The 22,500-nt window shown below is 39.9% G+C and overlaps 2 protein-coding genes across 7 annotated transcripts in view; both read right to left on the bottom strand.

Moving 5' to 3' along the window:
* Positions 1 to 11,137, bottom strand: part of fmn2b (formin 2b) — a gene marked incomplete at its 5' end in the record, with an annotated part of 57,545 nt that extends 46,408 nt beyond the window's left edge. Inside the window, 3 exons of the mRNA XM_084135335.1 lie at positions 4,345 to 4,508; positions 8,881 to 9,500; positions 10,233 to 11,137. Of these exons, the coding sequence (XP_083991461.1) occupies positions 4,345 to 4,508; positions 8,881 to 9,500; positions 10,233 to 11,137 (1,689 nt within the window). The remainder of the gene's footprint in view (positions 1 to 4,344; positions 4,509 to 8,880; positions 9,501 to 10,232) is intronic.
* A 7,808-nt stretch (positions 11,138 to 18,945) lies between these two features.
* The window catches only part of chrm3b (cholinergic receptor, muscarinic 3b), a 25,059-nt gene continuing 21,504 nt past the window's right edge, over positions 18,946 to 22,500 (bottom strand). For 3 of the 6 annotated variants that reach the window (XM_084134941.1, XM_084134942.1, XM_084134939.1), the window contains one exon: positions 18,946 to 21,160. In XM_084134941.1, coding sequence (XP_083991067.1) covers positions 19,668 to 21,137 — 1,470 coding nt within the window. In that variant the 5' untranslated portion in view covers positions 21,138 to 21,160 and the 3' untranslated portion in view covers positions 18,946 to 19,667. The remainder of the gene's footprint in view (positions 21,161 to 22,500) is intronic. The other 3 variants (XM_084134940.1, XM_084134944.1, XM_084134943.1) reach the window with 2 other exon arrangements.

Genomic DNA, 22,500 nt, shown 5'->3' with positions numbered 1-22,500 from the left:
ATTAAACAATTGTCAGAGCATTTATAAAACAACAACGAAAAAACGTTTTTGTTTTATTGACACCTGGGATCCCCCGCGAAACGGTTCTCATTCGCGCTTGAATAAGGCCGGCGACACACTGGCTGCTGGCGTGAGAGTCTCAGCTGCGTTGGGTGTCTGTTTTTATTTCGGCTCCCATGTTAAAAGGTTGGAGTTTGCACACTGCCTGCGTGAGACACGCGTCTCAGGCGCGGCTCGAGCCACGCGGAAAACGCGTGCATGCTAGAAATAGAACCGACGCCTGAGTGTTCCTGCAACAAGAGTGTTCTCTGGCTAGAGCGCAGAACAGCGGAGTTTGTATGAACCGAAGTGCATGCCTGAGCTTGTATTGCTGCTGTTGCTTTGACATTGTGGAAAATAGAATAAACAAAATGTATTAGACTTTTTACCCGTTATTATCAATCTAAATTAATCTCGTTTTTAATTTAGGCAAACTTAATTTCGTTTTTTCTTTATTTAAATTTCGTTTTTTATTTAAATTTTGTTTTTTCTTTATTTAAATTTCGTTTTTCTTTATTTAAATTCCGTTTTTCTTTATTTAAATTTCATTTTTTCTGTATTTAAATTTCGTTTTTTTCTTTATTTAAATTTCGTTTTTTCTTTATTTAAATTTCGTTTTTTCTTTATTTAAATTTAGTTTTTCTTTATTTAAATTTAGTTTTTCTTTAGGCCTATTTAAATTTCGTTTTTCTTTATTTAAATTTCGTTTTTCTTTATTTAAATTTCATTTTTTCTGTATTTAAATTTCGTTTTTTTCTTTATTTAAATTTCGTTTTTCTTTATTTAAATCTACCCTTTACTGTGTCAGTAATTTGTTAGTCAGAAAAATATTAGACTACCTTAAAAGTATTGCTTAATTAACAGACTGTGTGCGTTTTATATCACTAGTGCAGTGTCCGTTCTCGGAGAATATAGCCGCCCTGCTCGCGTGAGGTGCGCCGCTTCCCGCTCGCGCTGTTCTGTAGTTTACTATTAATTCTGAACGTGTCGCGTCTCGCGTGTCTGTCTATATTGCACCAAATGCGACACTGCACTCCCTTGTGAAGTCGATTGGATGAACGGTTCTCGAAATAATCAAAATGCAAACGGACAGACAGACACAGAGATTACTACCTATATTCCTTACTGAGCACGAAGCAGCAGTGCAGCCAGCCACAGGTGCGGTTCCCGAGTGTTCTACGTGGTGCGCTAAACTGTGGCGCTGTTACAAAATAGCCTAAATTAAAGCATTTAAAGTTGTGGATAAAACATAGGCTAATTATATTTAGAATACAGTAATATATAACTGCTTATAAAGGAATAAATATCAAGGAGTAAATCAATGAAAATTTCTTTATTGGTGAAAAAAAAAAGTTATACCGTGATATTATACCGTCACCGTTCAAAAGATGAAAAATACCGTGATATTAATTTTAGGTCATATCGCCCACCCCTACTTCAGAGATTTGTGTTTTTGTTGTTTACACAGAAACCTTTGAAACCTGTTTGTCAAAATGCTGTTGTCGTGTAAACGAACGGCCAAAACGCATAAAAAGTTTTACGTGCCTGTGTATCAAGAGCTGAGATTCAAATATGCTAATGAACGCTTGGTTTCTGACCAATCAGAGCAGAGCAGCTCTCAGAGAGGCGGGGCTTAGAGAGACTGAATCCTTGATGGAAGCGTTTCAGACACAGAGAGGAAACAGCTGACGCTGCCGTGCAGATTATGAGGAAACTGAAGTGACTTGACCAGAACAATAAAGGCACTTTAAGATAAAGTACAAGTGGATGTTAGTGAATACAGTGACATGCTTGAGGCTATATACTCAAACCAAAACTGATATAATGTAACCACAAACTCATTTCACAGCTCGACAACGAGCCTTAAACCACAAACTCGTGCATGCGGGACAGGAGGAAATCCCCTGCACGTTTACACTCAGACGTTCCCGAGGAATGAGTTCTGCCTGGGAATGATGATGCGTTTGTTATTCAGCGGAGCTCGGCATTCTCAATTCTCACCGACCGCCTGTTAAACTGAGGCTCAGATCTTTGGAAGCACACATGAGAATAAACAGCGCCTCCAACAGGCCAGGATGAGGACGCACTTCAGGTGCGGAAATGAGAATGCTGGGAAATGTAGTTCTGCATAAACCCGTCACTTCAGAAACCTTCTAAATCACAGGTTTACCATTCTTCATCAACAACACAAAAAATGTAAAATGTAAAATTAATTATAAAGTCAACATTTGCAAATAAAATAAATTTTACATGATCAATTTGCAAATTTAGGCTTTTTTATTTTAATAACAATTAAAAGTGTTTACTAGCATCTAACTCTAACAATTAACAACTATTTAAGAACTTAGTAATTTTTGGTTAGTTTTACGGCAACAATTTACTGTAAAATTACTGCAACTAATCTATTTAAAAAACAAAAGCACAAAATCAACAATATTAAAAAACTTAACTGAAAATGTTTGTTTTTTTTAAATTACCGTTTACTTTATTTCAAATAAATGTTTTTTAATAGTTTTAATATAGTTAATAGTTTAAAAAATTTATGTTTTCTGTAAAAATTCCAGTCAGTTGCCAAGGCAACATTTCAAATATTTTCTTCAATTAAACTGAAGTACTAAAATTACTAAAATTAGTAACTAAACAAACTGAAAAAAACCTAGACATTTAAAGACATTAAAAAGAAACAAAATAAAACCGACAACCACACAACAAAATTACTCATACTAAATTGAAAAAGGAATATACAATTAAAAACTCAAAATATTAATAAACCATATTAATGACACTGTAGTCCACATGAACCCTAGAACCAAACGAACCGACATCAGACACAAACTCTCAGACGCTGCTCAGGGATTTATGAGTCGATCATGAACTCAGAGGTCAGAGTTCAGACCTGCAGGAGTTCTGGCCTGCTGGCGCTGTGGGAGATCGAGCCGGACCGGGTCCAGTCGTGTTCCTCTGTCCTCTTCATGACCACTGATCACATGACCTCCGATCACATGACGTGCACCTCTTCATGACCTCCGATCACCTCTTCATGACCTCCGATCACATGACCTGCATCCTCATCCTGCACTGCTGCCCATCGCCATGGCAACAAGCACACACTTCAGTCGCGGGTGCTTTCGGTCTCCATGTTAAACCTCAGATGTGTGACTCAGCAGAAACACACACACTGATGGTCCGGGATCAGTCCCGCATCACCAGATAACAACACAATTCTGAACCGCTGACGATCCTGCAGTGAGATCAGGTTACTTTATAACGAGAGAGAGAGAGAGAGAGAGAGAGAGAGAGAGAGAGAGAGAGAGAGAGACACACACTGATGCAGTGGAGGGTTTGTGTGCTGGAGAACAGCACTGTTCACTGAGTGACGTCTTACACTGTAGATGAGCCAATCAGAGAGCTCCGATTTGCATGAGCCGAGCCAGTACTGTAAATAAGTAACGAAAGTGCTGAACACTCTCGCACTGTTTTCAGCTTCTAGGGAATAAGATGATGATGATGCAGAGCTATTTCTGGTAAGAGCCAATCACAAACAAAAGGCAGATCACATGATGTCAACCAGAGCCAATAAGAGAGGTCATTCATCACAGTGTGTTAATATTCTAAACCTCCAATCCAAAGATTTAAACTCGAACTCAGTTCAGGTTGAATTATTTGCTCAAGTACTGAGAAACTGTGTGTCGATTCTCAAAATCATCCGACAGAACACAAGAGACCCCACAGGAGCAAAACCATAAACCACTGAGACTTCCTTCAGAAAATGCAGGATTAGCAGATTCATCTTTTAATGATATATTATATAAGTGCCTCTATTCTGCTCTTTGGGATGTTCTCTTTCCTACAGTGTGTAATAAAGCGGTTTGTGAGTGTAAAAGCTCTGCAAACTTTCAAAGATCAGAGAGTTATTGTTTCCTACAATAAATAATCGATTCTGAGCTGAAACGAGTCGTCAGTAATTCAGTCACTTCCTGCTGATCCTGCGTAGGGTTGTAACTCATTTGCATAATGCCCGCCTCTGGTCTTGATTGGCTGATCAGTGTCTCTAAGCCCCGCCCTCAAACACTAGTGTATCTGAGACTGGAAGAGTTTGGTTCGTGTCGAGAAGGCACAGTTTTCCGAGATTTCTGAAGAGCGACGTTCCAATCGTTGTTAAAGCGTTAAACACCGGTATTGCGGAGTATTAAAAATTCATATCATAACAAAAATAAACACCAGTATTCGGTATGAACCGCTGTAACGCCCAGACGTGTAACGGGGCACTTTAATACAGTGAATGTGAGGTCTAGCGAGACTCACGTCAAACTTGTGAGCGATGTGTGCGCTGCTGCCGCACGGCTCCCTGAAGCAGTCGCTGAAGGGCAGGAGGAGACCCAGAGCCAGGATCCGGGAGCAGATCTTCTCCACCTCCTCCGGCTCGCTGCGATCCTGCTGACGGAAGAACCTCTCCAGCAGCGTCCGGCCTGCGCGCGCGCACACACACACACACACACACACACACACACACACACACACACACACACACACACACACACACACACACACACACACACACACACACACACACACACACACACACACACACACACACACACACACACACACACACACACACACACACACACACACACACACACACACACACACACACACACACACACACACACACACACACCAGGCATTTTACGCTTCGAAAACATATAAAAAAAACAAAAAAACCCCACTAATGTTAGCATATTGTTCAGAATTATACACTATCATGCATACGGTTTAATATGCGAAGGATGCTTGATTGCACTACGGAATAAAAGATACTTTTTGCATTTTTATGCATTAAAAAGAAAAGGCAGCAAGAGCCAATGTAATATTAGTAAAGAAAACCAGCTCTAATTCAGAACCAGATCCATTTCTTTAAGTCTCCCTGTAGTCCATCATTTTATCCCTTTAAACTCCTCCTTGATCAAGATATTTAAATGTGTTCCTTGAATAATTCTTGATTGCTTAAAATATCTTGAATGTAACTCGACACCCTTGCCTCATTTAGTATATGCGGTTCTATGAATATGCAAATGAGCCCCGCCTCCACTCACTCACTCAGCTCAGAGATCCACTGGTTGACGATCACACGTTGATCTGATTGGTTACAAGGTAGTTTGTGACGTCAGAAACACCAGCGATTTCAAAGCGTGTTTTTGAGACTGTCTTTGGTTCACTGCAGTTTTAAGGAGGAAATACTCAGCAATGGAGTCGACTTATGAATTTACACATGGTTTGTCTTAAAGCATATTAAAAACACCACATAGACACATAAACTGGATTTTCACCACAGGGGGCTTTAAGGGAAATTATCATGTTTTATTCCAAACACACACTGCATTTCAAAACCTAAACAACGTTCAGCTTTGAAACAGCAAGTTTAGTTCATCAGTTACTGAGGAACATGGAGTGTGTCGGCGCTGTAATTTCTGCAGTGCACACACAGATTGTTGTGAATGAGTCACTGCTGCAGTGCTTCAGCTCTCAGTCTCTCTCTCACACACACACACACACACACACACACACTGAAACACAAACGGAGTCACATGACCACTGCGCGCTCCCGCATCAAACCACAACAAATCAATCAGATCGGCCTGAACCGTCACTGTAATCCAGACCTGACGGGCCAGAGCTGGTCTCAAACACGTTTCTTTACTCATATAGACACACGGTCGGTTATGGAAGCTTGTTTCCACACGCAATAAGAAGAAAAAATAAGAAAAGGGGGAAAAAAGTCACAAGAAAAACAAATAATTGCAAGAAATAGTCCAAATTGTGTGATATAAACTTGCATTTGCAGGAAATAAAGTCAGAATCATGAGAGAATTTTTTTTTTATATTTAATATATTTCACAATACTTAAAAAGTCAGAAATGCAAGATATAAACATGGAATTGCAATAAAGTTAGAATTGTTAGATATAAATTTGAAACGGCAAGAAACAGTTACAATTGCGAGAGAAAAAACCCTCTATTTTTCACAATTCTTAGAAAAAAGGCAGAATTGTCAGATATAAACTCAATGCAATAAAGCAATTCTTTAACATTAGTTTATGCGCATGTTTTCTTTTCGTATAAAAAATAATAATCATCCGCCACAACTGAGCACAGAACTTTTGAATGTTTTGCACATCTTGGCGATTCCATCCAGCAGTTATTTTATGCAATATCCCAGAATGCACATAACAATAGGTGGATGAAACATGGCTAAAGTCAGAATTGCTAGAAATAAAGTCAGAATTCCAATAAATGTATTAATTTCTTATTTTTTATTCCATGGCAGAAACAAGTTTCCAGAGTCTGTGACTGTTGTCAGAGAGACTCTTGAGTTTACAGCTCATTAACTTCATTAGCACGTCAATAAGAACAAAGAACACTGTCAGAGAGCCAAGACACAGCGAGGTGCATCATGGGAGATGCAGTTCTGCCTATTGAAGACATCAATCAACACACTCTCCTCTCTCTAGGGATGAGTGATATCAGTGAGCATATCAATATCTGTCGTTTTAATTGGTCAGCATTGATTAGGCAGATACTGGAGAAAAGACAGAAACATTAGCCTGGAGCAACAGAAACCAGACACACACACACACACACACACGGGCGACTGGCAAGCGTTTAGAGAGATTTGACATGGTGTGTTTAACCCGATGGACCATGAGAAGAGAACACAAGAGAAGCAGAGCGAGTCTAAGACAGTCCAAACACTGGAGGAAAGAGATCGAGCTCCGGCTGAATCTACAGCAGAAGAAACACTGCACACAAACAGAGACTTTCTTCCTCATTTGTGAAGGAAAACAAGTTTTAACTCAAGATGCATTTACCGGAGAAGCAAAATTACTTAAAGTCTTGTTTTCTGAAAAATACATCAAAATAAAGTGATTTTAACTTAAAAAAGGGGAAAAACTGCCAGTTGGGTCAGAAAAATAGACTTATTTAAAAGAAAAACAATAATTGTCTCTTAAACAAAACTGTCACTTAATTGATACATTTCTCAAAAAACAAAACTTCATATCTTCAGTCATGTTGCTTCTCCAGTGAATGCATCTTGACTGAAGCGTTTAGACATTAGAGCTGGAAAACGAGACAGAAACACTGAGGAAGAACATCATGTTCTGTGTGTTGATTCTTGGTTCTTTGGTGGAGTCCATCAGAACGTCTGCTAATGTATCATAAATGTCAGATATTAAAGTAGTAGTAGTTGCTCTGCTGATTAGCTTTGCTCTTAAATATAAATGTCCTTTATTGGCATCGATGGTTCCATGAAGAACCTTTAACATCCACTGAACCATTAAAGCACTTCACGGTGGAAAAGGTTCTTTAGATTATTAAAATCACCACAAAGAAAGTGCAGAATGACAATAGCAGAGTCACATGACGGTCTCTAACGTTTATCCGCTGCCGGTTCCCATCGATCAATAGAGTCTAACGTGTGCTTTGAGCTTCAGCATCATCTCGCGATCTGATTGGCTGAGAGCGAGCGAGTGATGTCACTAATGGACAAGAGTCCTCAGGGTCTGATCAGCACGATGCCATCTGCTCTCGTGTGTGTGTGTGTGTGTGTGTGTGTGTGTTCCATCACTGAAATTGTAGTGAAACGAATTGAATCGCTGAACTGAATCAACATTGAACTGAACTGAGTCTTTTTAGAGATTGAATCTGAATTTGTCTCATATTTGCGTCATTGATTCTGTTATTTTCCTGTTTGTCAGTGTGAAGCTGCTTTGAAACGATCTGTCCTGTATAAAGCGCTGAAGAAATAAAGCTCATTTAGTCTGATCTTGATGAACACACACCACAGGACTGATGCTAGTGCTCACAGTTAGCGTTCGTGATCGGACTAAATCTCCAGCACTGAGTGCTAAAGCTGAGTGTTTAAGAGTCGACACACTGACACACTGATCTCGAATCACACCGACGTCACGTGTGTGTATCATTAGGCATGTTTACAGGCACTAATTTGTCAATCTGAATGAATTCAGTCTGACTTCAGATTCAGAAAGTTGTGTTTATATGAAGCCTAAACTCTGAAACCTGATTCACATGTGTGTTTACATGTGCATTACATTTATTCTGAAGAAACTGGTCAAAATGAAGTGAGTTTGTTTAAACAAGAAAAAAAACTGTGTCAGTTAAGGGAAAAAACAACAAAACACTTGTTCTTGTTTTAAGCACAAACTCACTTCATTGAGATGATTATTTGAGTTTTGCTTCTCCAGTAAATGCACTGAATGATTTCAATCAAACAAGACAAAAATACTGAGGAAGAACATAGTTTTTTGCACAAAGAATCCGTTCAGAATTAAGAGTCTGAACAAGCGGTTTTATAATGCTAGTGTACTTCTTGAGGATCTGGGGGTCAAAGTTCAGGAGAGAGAGAGAGAGTGAGTCACTAACACAAAGAGCTCTGCCTTAGACAACATCTCCACTGCCATCCCATAATGCCTCGCTTCAGGACAGACACTATGAGTTTGTACGTTCTGTATAGTATGAATAAAATTTGGATGTACAGTACAACATCCGCCATGATGTTATTGTCATGTGACCTACACTTCACCTCCATTCATTTATACTTTTTATAAACTAACATCAAAGGTTCATATTGTAACAAATGCATTGATCAGTGTTAGTTCTTGTTTAACCATTTAAAGCCTGACAAATGATAATAGTCAGAAAAATCGGTGTTTTGTTAACGGAAGAGTTCACTGAAATGCATTGCTCATTATTAGTTTGTGCATTAGCTACTGTAAACAAGCGAGACGTCACGGTAAACTCTTCCCGGTATCCCGAGCCTCACCTGTGAAGACCTCCTGAAAGCCGCATGCCGAAGCCTGAGATGCAGACGGTCTCTGTGTGCGGCCCGTCCTCAGCGTCCCCTCCGAGCCACCGTACTGCAGGTAGTCAGCTGACCCGACGGCTTTAGGAGCCTGGATCTCCTCGGTCCAGTCTGCGGACCGGCTGATGGGTCCGGTGATGCTGTGCGAGCGCTGGCGTTTGACCCGTCTCCGGTCGGGCCGAGGGACCCGTGGACTGTGTGTCGGGGACGGCGCCGGCGAACACAAGGGAGAGGTCAGCTGACGCGTCGTGGTCTTGATGTACGACGTGCTGATCGGCGGATACGGTTTGACCGAGGACTTCAGGAGCCGCGTGGCTAAAGGGCTTTCAGTGTGCGACGGGAACGTCACGCTAGTCTTACGCCGCCGCTCGTCAGCGCTCACACACTCCACCGATCCCGCCGAGAGCGTGTCCGTGCTCGGAGCCGAGTCCTCCTCGGCCTCAACCGCGCTCTCGAAAGAGCCGCTGAAGCTGGTCGCCATGGCAACCGTGGGATCGGGAACGGGGGAGTCGGGGGCTTTTGTGACGGCGGCACAAAGGCCCGCATCCGAGTCTCCATTCACAGCCGGGATCTGCGTCTCGCTAACGACACACACACACACACACACACAGTGTGACCAACATGGGGGAAATCTCAGGGGAAAAACACACTGCACAAAATATGCCTTTCTTACTCAGTGTTTGTGTCTCGTTTCCAGTCCAAATATCTAAAAATTCTTAAATTAAGGTGGATTTACTGAAGTAGTAAAATGTCATTAGATATTATGTCTTGTTTTCTAGGGGGGAAAAATCAAAATGAAGTGAGTTTTTAATGATCTGCCAATGGAGTCAGAAAAATAATGTTAATTCAAACGGAAACAAGACATAATATCTAATGGCATTTTACTCCTCTAGTAAATCCACCTTAATTTAAGAATTTTTAGATATTTGGACTGGAAACAAGACAAAAATACTGAGTAAGAAAATCTTTTTTTGCAGTGTGTGATTCAGACATATTTGATACAGTCAACATGGGAAAATCTCAGGGTAAAACTGTGTGTTGTGAATAACGAGACACCAGAGTTTTGCCAGATGAGAAGTTTATCTATGCATCATCGTTTATCATATTTGATCCTGGACCACAGAACCAGTCACATGGGTACATGTTTTGAAATTGAGATTTATACCTCATACCTAGAAAATGCACAAAATACATAAAATGTACCCACAAATACTCCCGTGCGACTCGTTCTAATTTTCCTATATTGTCTATTTTAACCCCTTTCTGCACTTTGAAAAGCCATAGTGAATGAAATGCAACACGAATAAACTTGCCTTGCCTTGCCTAGCCTAGCGTCCTGGTGTTTGGGAAAGGCTTCCAGCACTGTGAACGGCTCGGGAGAATCAGGAGTCGGGGTGTTCGCTTTCCAATCCCTTTCCAACGGGATCTCGGCGTCGCTGAGCATCACTCCCTGTTTGATCCGGATGGCTTGCTGGATGTCAGCCAGTAAATCCTCCTGTTCGGCGGCCGAGTGGAAGCTGTACATATCCGTGTCGGATCCGGAGCTTCGGATCTTCTCCTCTTCCTCGGGCCCGTCGGGAAGGAGGACCACACGAGGCCTTTCGGTCTCGGCATCGGAGTGTCCGAGCTCATCCCCGGAGAGATCCGGTGTTTTATTATTGCACTGAGACTGAGCGCTATCGAGCTCATCCAACGCGTCTTCCTTGGATGCGCTCAGGAATCCCTTGGCTTTCAGATTCTTGCGCTTGCGGATGTGAGGGAAAACTGAGGATCTGTCCGATTTGCTTTTCTTCTTCCCTCCCTCCCCCGCTTTCCCGTGTGATTTCTTCCCTTTCTTTACACCCTCGTGAGCCCCGTTCTCATCCGCCACTCCTGCTTCCCGCTTGAGCTTCCCGTCCTGGTTTCCCATGATTAGCGGTTCTGTCACGCCATGCCTGTGTCTCGTGTGTTTGCTCTCGGGTGAGGATGAGGAGGATGATGACGAGGAGAGGCGTGAGGAAGACGAGGCTGTGACGAAGGAGAGATACAGCAGCTCGCTCTCGCTCTCATCCCGATCGGATGCGGGAAGGGAGGGGCGTCGATCCCGAGGGACATGCGCGCGCGTGCGTGTGAGCAGATCCTCGCTGTGCGTGTGGGGGAAGATGAGCCGCTGTCGTCGGCCCAGACTCAAGGCCTCCAGCAGCTTGTGTCCGATCGCGGGAATCTCCAGCTTCTGCATCGCCTCAAACACACGCACACACACATATACACACACACACACACCAGCTGCAGGGACAAGCATCATGCGTTAATGAACAGCTTCACTTTACACTCGGAAATACAAACTAGCTGTTAGAAAACATGTTTTTCATGTGGAGTTTTTTCTTTTCCCCTCATTCAAGCTTAAAACACTTATTCCTGCAGACGTTTAAACTCATTTCAGCTCATTATTAAAAACAATAATAATTTAAAAAATAATTGTTTTGATTGACAGCAGTTTCAAATGAAACTGATATGGAAATAATGGTGGGATATTAAACTGATTTACACACTGAAATATAAAGTAGCTGTTAAGACCTAATTAACCTCATTATTTTATATTATTTATATATTTTCTTATTTTATTTATATATTATTTATATATTTGGTTTAATTATAACATACACACATACACACACGTACACACATATATATATATAATGTATGTATGTGTATATATTAGGGCTGTGAAATGATTAATCGTGATACACACACATGCATGTATATATTTAAGATTTTTTTTTTATTTATACATAAAATATTTATATTTATATATAATACAAATTATATATACAGTATATTTAAGCAAATATTTCTTAAATATATACATGCATGTGTGTGTATTTATATATACAAAATAATTATGCACAGTACACACACATATATTATGTGAACACAAACTTTTATTTTGGATGCGATTAATCACGATTAATCATTTCACAGCCCTAATATATATATATATACATACATATATATATATATATATATATATATATATATATATATACACATTATATATATATATATATATATATATATATATATATATATATATATATATATATTATACACACACACACATACATACATATATAGTTTGCCGATAGTGCTGTTGAGTTTAATAAAGACACGGATCTCTCATCACGGTTAAACACAACGAACGTGCGTCACTTTTTTACTTTCGTTTTCAACAAAGCAAAACCAATCAAAACCAATCAAGGAAAACATATCAGGGCTCGACAACGCTTGTTTTTTTTTAAGGGACAAGTGAGATCATTTTATTTGCCCAACCAGACAAATGCCCTGATTAAAACCATTTTAAAATAAAATAACTAGCGAATCACCGAAAACGCGAGGATGATTCTGATTTAATTTAATGTAAGTGCTGATTGACAGCCTATAGTTGATAATAATATATAGGCCTAATTAATGCACTGACAGTAACAAAGTTGCACTGTTGAGGCTTGTGCATTTATAACATATTATACAGTTAAGAAACATCACATGACCAGAGTGCTGTTTTCCTGAATACCATCGCGGTTGAAAACGAGACACTGATTTCATTACAGTTCAATAAACAAATAGATTAAATTAAGTCACTTACTTTTTAGACGCAATGACTGTTTTTGTTCTGTTTCAGCAGCGAAAATACTTCCAAACTGCAGAACCATCATCTCACAGGAACACTAGCGTGTTTCATCACTGAATGATTCAGCGTTTTGAACGAATCGGTTGAGATAAAGATTGAATGACTCATTCATAAACCGCCTCATTCTGAATGAATCAGCCGTTTGAACGAATCGTTTGAATGAATGACTCAATGACTCGCTCATTAAGACGGTCGCCTGTCGCCTCCTACTGGCGGTTTACTGTCAAAGTATCATTCTTTTCAACATTCCTTATTCGTAAATTAAAAAAATATTTACACTCTCATAATCTTATTTAATACAGTTGTAATTTTTCAATGTAAATTATTCAATGTATAAAGGGAAAAAATGGCCTTTATAAACAGATTTTTTTTTTTATTCTGATAAGAGTTTTCCAACAGTGATGAAGTGAAACATTGACAATTTAAGTTTGAAGGGAGTAAAGCCTCTGTTTAGGCTATTAATGAATGTAATTTTGCCAAAAGAAAAACTTTTATTTTAAATAAATGAATTATAAACAAATAAAAAAAATGTATTATGCCCCACTGGTAAATATTCATAAATTATATATATATATATATATATTAATTTTTTTTCCTTTCTTTTTTTTTTCACTTAAGCTTTAAAAATTCACACTGCTAAATTAAACATGCATTTAAACTCATTTGACCTCAGTCATTTAGTGAAAAGAGGACTGAAGCAGTTTTAAACATTATTCATTAATTATTCATACAGTAATCAGAATTCACAATTTCTCATGTGGCAGAGGCAGCTTTTTCCAGTTAAACTTAAACAATATATCACATATACATACATATATATATATATAGTTAGACTTGTCTATTGTTTGCTACTCAGAAACAGTCTCATTTTAAGTGTTTTTTTACTGTAAAACTCGACAGAGCAGTCATTTAACTGATACTATTGTCTTTTATACTATTTTGTTGGATTTGAATCTCATATTATTTGATAAATTTTGCATCATCGATTCTGTTATTTCCCTGTTTGTCACTGAAGCTGCTTTGAAAGGATCTGTGGTGTATAAAGCGCTGCATAAATAAATGTGACAAAAATACTTGAATAATGTTGCAATAATGACTTTATCAATTATTCCGCTAAATTAAACACGCTGCAGTTGTGAGAAACATTTAAACTCGTTTCAGCTCAGTCATTTAGTGAAAAGAGATTAAAAATAAATGTTTTTATAGGATTGGCAGCAGAATCAAACATTCAGAAATGAAACTGAAAATAATGTGTGAACTGAAAACTAAATTTACAGTGATATATAAACGAGTGCTAAAACTATGTTGTTCAGAGATGCATTTTATCCCCCAACTTCAGCTTAAACTCGTATATTAAAGATACAAAAACAAGTAATTTTACAAGCATTATCAGATAACAACATTGTGGTACTTCAGTTATTCATTTTCTACTGATAAATTAGCATGCTTCAGTTCTACTGCAATCAGAAACCATTAGCCTACATTAACAATGTAAAAATAATATTTTCTTATTTGACACATTTACAGTAGTTTCAGCTGAGTCCACCGTGCACGCGCGCAACGACGTCATCGGCTACAGTGAACGCGCGTCGTCAGCCGTTTGCAGTGATTATAACTCTTAATTTGAATGGTAAATTAATTTTTTACCCTCATGTTGTTGTTCCTCCCACCTTATTTCGTTTTTCTGTCGTTAGCAAATTGTTAACTCAAAAAGATAGTTGATTGTTATAACGAGAAATCAAGGACTTTAGTGACTGACAGTGACTCGAACCTAATCAAAGAACACCAGCTCAACTCATGTGAGTCTGAAATCAAACTGGACTTTAAGATCTCTTCAGATCAAATACACTAAACGGCTTTAAGTCGGATTCTGAATTTTAAAACCAATGTGACAAACCTATTTATGCTGTAACTCTTGTCGAACTTGATGAAACTGCCTGTAACTCTGGCCTTCTGTGTAAAACACCGTGTTTGTGGGGTTGTCTCGTGTCATACTCACTCATGAATCAGTGCAGGTTGTTTAAACACACCGTGTGTGTCTGTGTGTGTGTTCATCTTTCCCGCCGGCTGGTGTAATGCGCGTCACCTGCGCCGCGCGCGCGTGTGATTCCTGCTGCGACAGCGACACCCAGCGGCCAGTTGCAGTCATTACACGCAGAACAGGCTGAGGCTCGGCGAGGTTTGAGCATCTGTGCGACTTAATCAACCAGTGAAATCAACATTTTACAGAAAGGAAGAAAAGTCAAACTTGATCTGAGTCAGGAAAAAATATGTGGTGTAACATTAAACGAGTTTACATCTTCCACAGATCATGTGCTGAACAGGCTAACAGAATCAGCGACTTTCATCATCGATATTTTGTGTTCATTCAAAATAAATGTCAAAGTAAATTTTAAATTACTTAAAATGCACTTTTCTAGAACTCCATTGACTGTTTTTATTTAAATTGTTGTGTGTGTGTGTGAGACAGAGTGTGTGTGTGTGTGTGTGTGTGTGTGTGTGTAAATACTTATGTGAAAAACAATTCAAAGAAAAAATATTTAGTAACTCATACATAATATAACCACAAAAGAAACCGTTGGTTTTATTGATCAAACATCTCAGTATAGACAAAACTCATAAAATTTTGTACATAAGTTTATAAATGAACACTCCCGGTGCTACAGTAATCAATATAAAGATCACCAATCATCCTGGATAAAGAAAAAGTGAACCAAAGTGAATTAAAATGTATATTCTGCTTTTTCCGAGTGTGTTCGTCCTCCGCCCACTAGAGGGCAGTGTCGCTCTATTGTGATTTTTTGAGGTCTTGTATTAAAAATACTGCATCTCTCGACATTAATAACTACACATACTGTATACAACATTATTAGTGAACAAGGGATCTTTGTCCCCAAACATGCTGAAAAACAGGGCACATGTTCCAATCACTGTGAGAAATCCACTTTTAGAGGAAATCCCCGTCATAGTTTATTTTCAGAGACATTTACATATTCACGAGGGCATTGTTTTCTAACCAACCATATAAAAAACACCATGCATTTATTTGTAATCGAACACGGCTCCATGTTGGCTAAACTACATAATCTGACAGACACAGGCACTAAACTCCCATTCATCTGACATTCATAACCAGAGATATGCATAGACACAATAATGAAATGTCACATTTCACAATTAAAAAGAGGAATTCGTTATAGGATCATTTTACATTTGTGGTGTTTTGCGGCAGATCCTGCCCCTGCTTGTTTTTGCACTAATATAAAGAGTTTTTAAGAGGAAGAGGATAAAAAACTGCTGAACCCCACAATTCAACACGCAAAGTTGTTTAAAGATAATAAAAAAAGGCTTAAATATTTAAGTTTAGTCAACTTGAAATATGAAGTTGTTTTAAAGGGGCTTTATGTAGAATTGAGAAACCCGTGTTATTAGCGACGCCGGTGGCCGTTAATGGAACTGCAGCAGCACTTCCTGCTCGTGAACACGTGACGCACGAGAGACCGAACGCGATTCAATGACCTGACATACTTACAGCAAAGAACTTTTTCGTTCTTCACTTAGAAGTAAAAAGAAATTTTTACTTTTGGCCGAATCGCAATCGAAATTATTGGAAGTCACTCACTTCAGCTTAAATATTATTAATAGAGGTATATTTGTTTCCACCAATCACTTCGCTGGGACTAATCTCTTCACCACACCGGAACCCAGAATGCATTGCAGTGCCTGTGATTGGCTCAAAGCACGTTTTATGAGTAATCGCTTTAGTCCCTGGTTATAAATCAGATATCACTTTATTATATAAGTCGTTTGAACTACATATTAACGACCATTAATGTCTTTTTTTACTTATATGTTTCATATAGGCTACTAGTATATAACCGAAGCTATAATTGTTAAGTTAAACATTTCTTGTTCTCAGTGTTTTTTTAGTTAGCTTAGATAGTAGCATAGCATACAGCTATCCGAAATGATGAGAGATAACGTTTTTTCCACCATCTACGATATTTTTCGATGATAACTTCAATAACAAATATGATACAAGCATAAATCTGTAAATCTGCAAGAATTAATTATGACATTACATGCTTGTAATAAAAAAAAATAGATATTATGCCTTATTGCTTAATAACAATTAACAATGTCGCAAAACATACCTAAAAATGCAATTTCTTTCACTTTAACTATTTAAATAATCAGGATAAAAATAAAAGATTATTACATGAATTAAAGTTTGATTGATTACAATAAGAATCGCGAGAACAGCTTTAGATCAGGCATATTACTGGGGTCCTAAGCTGGGACTCAACAACTAGCCAACATTCAGTCCTGCATTAATAATTCAGATTGTTTGCCTGATTGTTTTTAGCTCCAGCCGCCACTGAGTTTGAATGAATCCCTTTTCTTTGCATGACAAATGACATTACAGTACAGAATGGCTCATTATCCTGAACATTGTTTTAGGAAGAGAGGCTCTCGGGAGCGCGCGCTGCGTAACCGTCATACTTTTGATTTTCGCGGCAAAAACGACCCGTCAAGTAGCCCCGCCCCTTTTCAGCGCTGCGCTCGTTGTCTTTTGACTTCCGGTCTGTATTTTCACAGCGATTTTCACTGCCATAGAAATATACAGAGCGACCGCAAAACGGAAGGTAAAAAGACAATATTCTAAAGATTCCCTCGTTTCTCTGGCGCATAAGGTCTATAGGCTTTCACAGACAACCTGGGAAGTCGAAACAGGTCTCGTTCTTTAAGTTTCTCTACAAGCTGTTGGCAATAAAAACACATTGGCAATAAAAAAAGCAATTAATAAATGAAAATTCGTAAATACAGCCCCTTTATGTGACAACTTGGATATTATTAAGTCAAATCCAGGAAAGTTAGTCTAGGTTGTGATAGCAAATTTCAACAATATTTTATTTTTCTACAGTGGAAGTGCACACTACAAGACGGAAACACTCACAGCTTGGTGTTCTGTGGTGTTGGTTCGCTGAAAACACAAGGACATTCTCCTCCCGACTGAAGCTGCGATCCCAGCATTAGTTCTCAATCATACTTTATTCTTAACATGCAGAAGGTTTTAACACTGATTTGCAAACACTGTTTTTTTTGCATTGAATGCCATGGAAGAACCATTCTTGGTTCCCCAGCAAACCTTCAGAGATCAGTTCTTAAGAAACATTTTTAATCATATAAAGTAAAAAAGCAAAAATGTGGAATGTAAAGATTAAAGGTTTTTCACGGAACCATTGATGCCAATAAAGAACCTTTATTTTTAAGAGTGTAGAACAGGAAAAAATAAGAGAAGCTGGTGAAAGTGAGGGATGCGACGGCGCTTGAGGATCCGTGGGCTGCAGGTTTTTGGCTCCATCTTCCCACAGCGCTTTCTGAGATTTTACTGGCTCATTTCTGCTCTCAGGGGTGAAAATACACAGAGGAATTGTAAGTTACAGTGTGGAGAACCGTCTCAAAGTTTTACAACAGTATCTAGCCAAAGATATACTTGGAATATAAAAAGAATCCACAGTTAACAGTAAATGTTCTTGCTTTAGAAATTAGTTTTCCGTTGCAGTCTCTCAAACTCAAGTGCTTCAGTTTTGCAGTGTGCACTTGACTTCAATGCATTCAGCATTATTGGAAACGCATTTAAAAACAGTCATGACATCAGACCCAGCAAGTCATTTTAGCAGTAAAACAATTCAAGAGCTGAAAGTAGAAAATCACACAACATGGAGCATCACACCACAACTAAACCCCACCGAAACACACACACCAGATCAGTGACGGGGATTATTAATAGCTTCATTAAGTCCAAATGAAAATGCATTTATCCAACCCTATATTATTTTCTCACATTTTTTGCTCATAATGGTGAGAAAGTCAAGCGTGTGAAGTTTTACCGCTTTCCTGCAGATCCTGCAACACCAAGGTCAAGGTCATGGGTTCGATTCCCAGGGAAAGCAAGAACGGATCGAATGTAAATGCGAATAGCTTGAATGCAATGGATAAAAGCATCTGCCAAATGTATGTAAATGTAAATATAAAAAAGGATGAGCCCTTAAATACTGTATGTACCAACCATTAGTTTCAGTAGGAAATGCATCAACACAGGAAAGAAAACTTTTCATTTCATAAGGTTTATAATTATGTACAGGGTGCAGAAAATATTTCTTTAAGTCACACAACCTGTGTTTGATGGCTTCACTGCAAAAAATAATAATATATATTTTCTTCCTTAGTAGTCTTTTTTTCAGTTCAAATATGTAAATATTCCCTGTAGTCAATCATATTTTTATCCCTTAAAACTCATCTTTGATCACCAAAATTACATATTTAAATGTTTTTTCCTTGAAATTTTTTTTATTCATGTCTTAAAATATCTTGAATGTAACTCGACACCCTTGCCTCATTTAGTATGCGCGGTTCTATGAATATGCAAATGAGCCCCGCCTCCACTCACTCACTCACTCAGCTCAGAGATCCACTGGTTGACGATCACACGTTGATCTGATTGGTTACAAGGTAGTTTGTGACGTCAGAAACACCAGCGATAATACTGTACAGACTTTCTTTTTCTCTTTTTTTTCATTTTTATATTTGTGCTGGAAAAAACCCAAGACAGAAACACTGAGGAAGAGCCTCATTTTTGCAGTGTTTGCTGAGGCACCTACAAGAAATGATTGTCTTACTTTTTTACTTGTTTCCAGTCCAAATATCTTGTTTTCTGGGGGGAAAAATTCAAATTAAGGAAATTATGAAAATCTGACTTTTTCCGTGTTTAAGTGCTGTAATCGGGTCCCCGTTGCTTCTACCAACACAGAAAACATGAAAAGTGACAGCAACCCATTTGCATTTAAAGGGACACACACAAAAACAGCGTGTTTTTGCTCACACCAAAAAGGGGCAAATTTGACAAGCTATAATAAATGATCTGGGGAGAATGAAAATTCTTACAAATTCTGAGATTTATATTACATCTTGTGAAAAGGGGTATAATATGTCATATTTTTAGTTATTTGGACTGGAAACAAGACAATAATACTAAGTAACGAAAGCATTTTTTTGCAGTATACTGTTGTCACAAACTTCACTCCGGGCTGTGTCTGCGATGGGTCTTGACTGGTCTCTGCTGAACTGGCTTGTTGTGTTTCCACTGACACATCAGGATGGAGCGGAAGGTGGTGCGGAAGGTCTTGTTACAGAGCGCGTAACACATGGGGTTAACCGTACTGTTGACGTAACACAGCCAGTAACCCAGAGCCCACAGCGTCTCGGGAATGCACCCATCACAGAACGCGTTCAGAAGGACCATGATGTTATACGGCGTCCAGGTGATGATGAACGCTAGCAGAATCGCGCTCAGCGTCTGCGCCGCCTTCTTCTCCTTCACCAGAGACACTTTTTTGCGCGTTTTAGCCTTGCAGGGGAAGCGCTTGCCATCTTTATTGATGTTAGCATTGGGTTTGTCTTTCGGCGGAGTCTCGTTTCTGGACGGTTTGGCGTCTGAGTCCGTCGGTCGGAGGCTTTCGAGCGTGATTGAATAAACGTGACGTGCGTCTTCAGCATCTTCGTCTTCATCATCATCCGATTGGTCGATAGATACGGCAGTCTCGTTGTTATTCCAGCTGTCGCTGGGATTCGTGTCGGTGCTACCGTGTTTACGCCGAAACCAGAGCCACAAACGGCGTTTAGTTTTCCTGGATCGTTTCCGGCTTGACGGATTCGGATCGTAGCTTCGATTCTCCGGTTCTCCCCCTTGGTTTCCCGAAGCCTTTAATCCTGCTAGCTCTTTGGACCGGTTCTCCGTCTCCCGGTAGATTCGCCAGTAAAGGACGGTTATGATGGTGACGGGAAGGTAGAACGCAGCGATAGCCGTGCAGAACGTCGTGATCGGCTCCGAGAGAAACTGAATGTAGCATTCGCCCGCCGCGACCGTTCGCTCGCCCACAAAATACTGCCAGAAGAGGATCGCCGGCGCCCACAGGATAAACGAAATGGACCAGGCGAGTCCGATCATAGTCATGGCTCGTTTAGTGGTCCGTTTGGCTCGGTAGGTTAGCGGTCGCGTCACGGAAAAGTACCTGTCGAAGCTAATAACCAGAAGGTTCATTACGGATGCGTTACTCGCTACGTAATCGACGGCTAGCCACAGGTCACATGCCCAGTTCCCGAGAGCCCATTGGTTCATGATGATGTACGTGGTGTAGAGGTTCATGGAAAGCACGCCGATTATGAGGTCGGCGAACGCCAGGCTTAGCAAGTAATAGTTATTCACCGTTTTCAACTGCTTGTTGACTTTAAACGACACCAGGACTAGGATGTTCCCGATGATCGTGATTAAGGAAAGCGAGCCGCACAGGAACACGATCATCACGACCTGCCAGACGGTGTGGCCGCCGAGAGGGTCATAGTTGTGGCTGTCGGTTAAGTTTTCCCGGAGCGAATCGTTGGCGTTCTGGAGGTCATGTTGTACGAACGCTGTGACGGCATAGGCTCGCATCCCCGGGGAGCCGTTGGTCAGGAATATCCCAGGATTAGCACTCAGCGTCAGGTTCATGGTGGCATATTCTGTGGGAGAAGCTGACAGACAAGAGTATTAGCATGACAGAACGGTACAAACAACTAGCTAAACACACTTGATCTCACACACAACTCTTAATGATGTGTTATACGCTTAACATAACCCTTAAAGGCCGAGACAAAAAGTTAAAAATAACTATTGTTCTTAAATGTTATCCAATCTGTATGCTTTAAAAAGAGATTCCCGGCTTTTCTGTGGTTTCGCGTTTGTCTCAGTTGGACATTCAGAGGCTCCGTAGTGAACGTGATGTGATCAGCATTGATTCGTCAAAGAAACCCATATCAGAGAATGTCTTATAAGGGGAGAACGTCCACTCTCTGTAAACTTCCGGCTTCTGAACTGGTTGCAGTTCCACTCTGGCTCCACATGAGGGCGCTCACAGGACGAGTGCAGAATGAATGGAGGTCTATGGCGCTATACCCCTCAAAATCCACTTTTCTCAGGATATAATTTTTTGTCTAGTAATTTGAATGTTGTATTCGAAAGGAGATGCAAAGAAATTACACAGTGCTGGGTGTTAGATTTTTTAGAGTCACTTCTTTGCTTTAAAAAGTCTTTTAAAATGTCAATGACGTCATACACATCGTACGACCAGAGACACTGCTTTACGGCAATCCTTCAGTCACTTTGGTGCTTTCGCGCTCTGCACTTTCTTTTCTCTCGAGGCATCGACAACACAGCTGACACAGGCAAACACACAACACAGCCGACACAGGCAAACACACAACACAGCTGACACAGGCAAACACACAACACAACAAACACAACACAGCTGACACAGGCAAACACACAACACAGCTGACACAGGCAAACACACAACACAGCTGACACAGGCAAACACAACACAGCTGACACAGGCAAACACACAACACAACTGACACAGGCAAACACACAACACAGCTGACACAGGCAAACACACAACACAGCAAACACAGGTAAACACACAACACAGCTGACACAGGCGAACACACAACACAGCTGACACAGGTAAACACAACACAGCTGACACAGGCAAACACACAACACAGCTGACACAGGCAAACACACAACACAACAAACACACAACACAGCTGACACAGGCAAACACACAACACAGCTGACACAGGCAAACACACAACACAGCTGACACAGGCAAACACACAACACAACAAACACACAACACAGCTGACACAGGCAAACACACAACACAGCTGACACAGGCAAACACAACACAGCTGACACAGGCAAACACACAACACAGCTGACACAGGCAAACACACAACACAGCTGACACAGGCAAACACACAACACAGCTGACACAGGCAAACACACAACACAGCAAACACAGGGAAACACACAA

This window comes from Abramis brama, assembly GCF_963993115.1.
Source record: "Abramis brama genome assembly, chromosome: 14".
Taxonomy (NCBI): domain Eukaryota; kingdom Metazoa; phylum Chordata; class Actinopteri; order Cypriniformes; family Leuciscidae; genus Abramis; species Abramis brama.
The sequence above is the reverse complement of the archived record's forward strand: the minus strand, read 5'-3'. Positions and strand labels throughout refer to the sequence as shown.